The sequence below is a fragment of the Seriola lalandi genome, unplaced genomic scaffold (assembly GCF_002814215.2).
Source record: "Seriola lalandi dorsalis isolate HSWRI2012SDOR001 ecotype SW California unplaced genomic scaffold, Sedor1 jcf7180002051997, whole genome shotgun sequence".
In the NCBI taxonomy this organism is placed as follows: Eukaryota; Metazoa; Chordata; class Actinopteri; order Carangiformes; family Carangidae; genus Seriola; species Seriola lalandi.
This window is the reverse complement of record NW_019522550.1, coordinates 4,524-5,634: the sequence shown is the minus strand read 5'-3', so window position 1 is coordinate 5,634 and position 1,111 is coordinate 4,524. Positions and strand designations below refer to the sequence as shown.

The window sequence follows — 1,111 nt, the reverse complement described above, 5'->3', positions numbered from 1 at the left end:
TTTATAAATGAAAACCTGTTTGTTGGATGTTTATATCAAATATATGTGATATTTCTAACATGAATATTAATGTGTGTGTGCAGAGTGGTACTGGGAGTGTCTCCTGAAGCGCTGGTTCTACCGGCTGCTGTCCGTGGTCCTGACCCTGTTCAGCGTGGCCGTGGTCTGGTCCGAGTGCACCTTCTTCAGCACGCGGCCCGTCCTCTCTCTGTTCGCCGTGTTCATCCAGCTGGCCGAAAGAGACTACAACTACCTGTACATCGAGGTCAGACACACACCTGTACCTGAGCTTTAGAGGAGCTGACAGCTGCATGTTGTGACCTCTGGACAGAGCCAGGCTAACTGTTTCCCTCTGTTTCCAGTCTTTATGCTAAGCTAAGCTAACCAGCTGCTGGTTCATATTAACTGTACAGACACGAGTGAACATCTGACTCTCAGAAAAGAGGAAGAAGAAGCTGGTTTCCAAAACTTCTTCATTTAACTAATATGATCATTAATAACTGTATTAAATCACTGAAAACGTCTGTTTAAAGAATTATAATCACACACTTTAGTTCTGATCCAGAAACAGAATTTCTCTTCACTCTGCTGATTCATGCGTTCACACAGATTTACATGTGTTGTTCCACCATTTCACCACCAGGAGGCTCCATAACTGAACACACTAATTTGAACACGGCACATTGGACTGCAGTTCATCATCAGACAGTCCTATTGATCCATTTCCCTCTCTACCTGAGCTGTGACCTCTCACATGGGTCAGACCTGGTCCTGGAGGTCCAGTCCTAGACCTGCAGCTGTGATGCCGGTCCAGTTTATCTGACCGGTTTGTGTTATCACCTCTGTCCACCAGATGGCGTGCTTCATCACGATCTTCTTCCTGTGTACCTGCGTCTACTCCACCGTGTTCCGCATCCGGGTCTTCAACTACTACTACCTGGCCTCCCATCACCAGACCGACGCTTACAGCCTCCAGTTCAGCGGCATGTGAGTGACAGGAAGTCGTCACAATAAGAGCGCTGTTTATTTTACACTGGATGGTAGAACTGCAGGATGAAATCAGTATGATGATATACATCCAGACACAAACAGACACTGAACTAATCAACTG

At 46.3% G+C, this 1,111-nt stretch overlaps 1 protein-coding gene across 1 annotated transcript in view; it reads left to right on the top strand.

The window, feature by feature from the left end:
• The window catches only part of LOC111649796 (G protein-coupled receptor-associated protein LMBRD2B-like), a 12,297-nt gene that overhangs the window by 6,732 nt on the left and 4,454 nt on the right, over positions 1–1,111 (top strand). The window contains exons 10-11 of the mRNA XM_087172084.1: positions 77–265; positions 854–987. Of these exons, the coding sequence (XP_087028210.1) occupies positions 77–265; positions 854–987 (323 nt within the window). The remainder of the gene's footprint in view (positions 1–76; positions 266–853; positions 988–1,111) is intronic.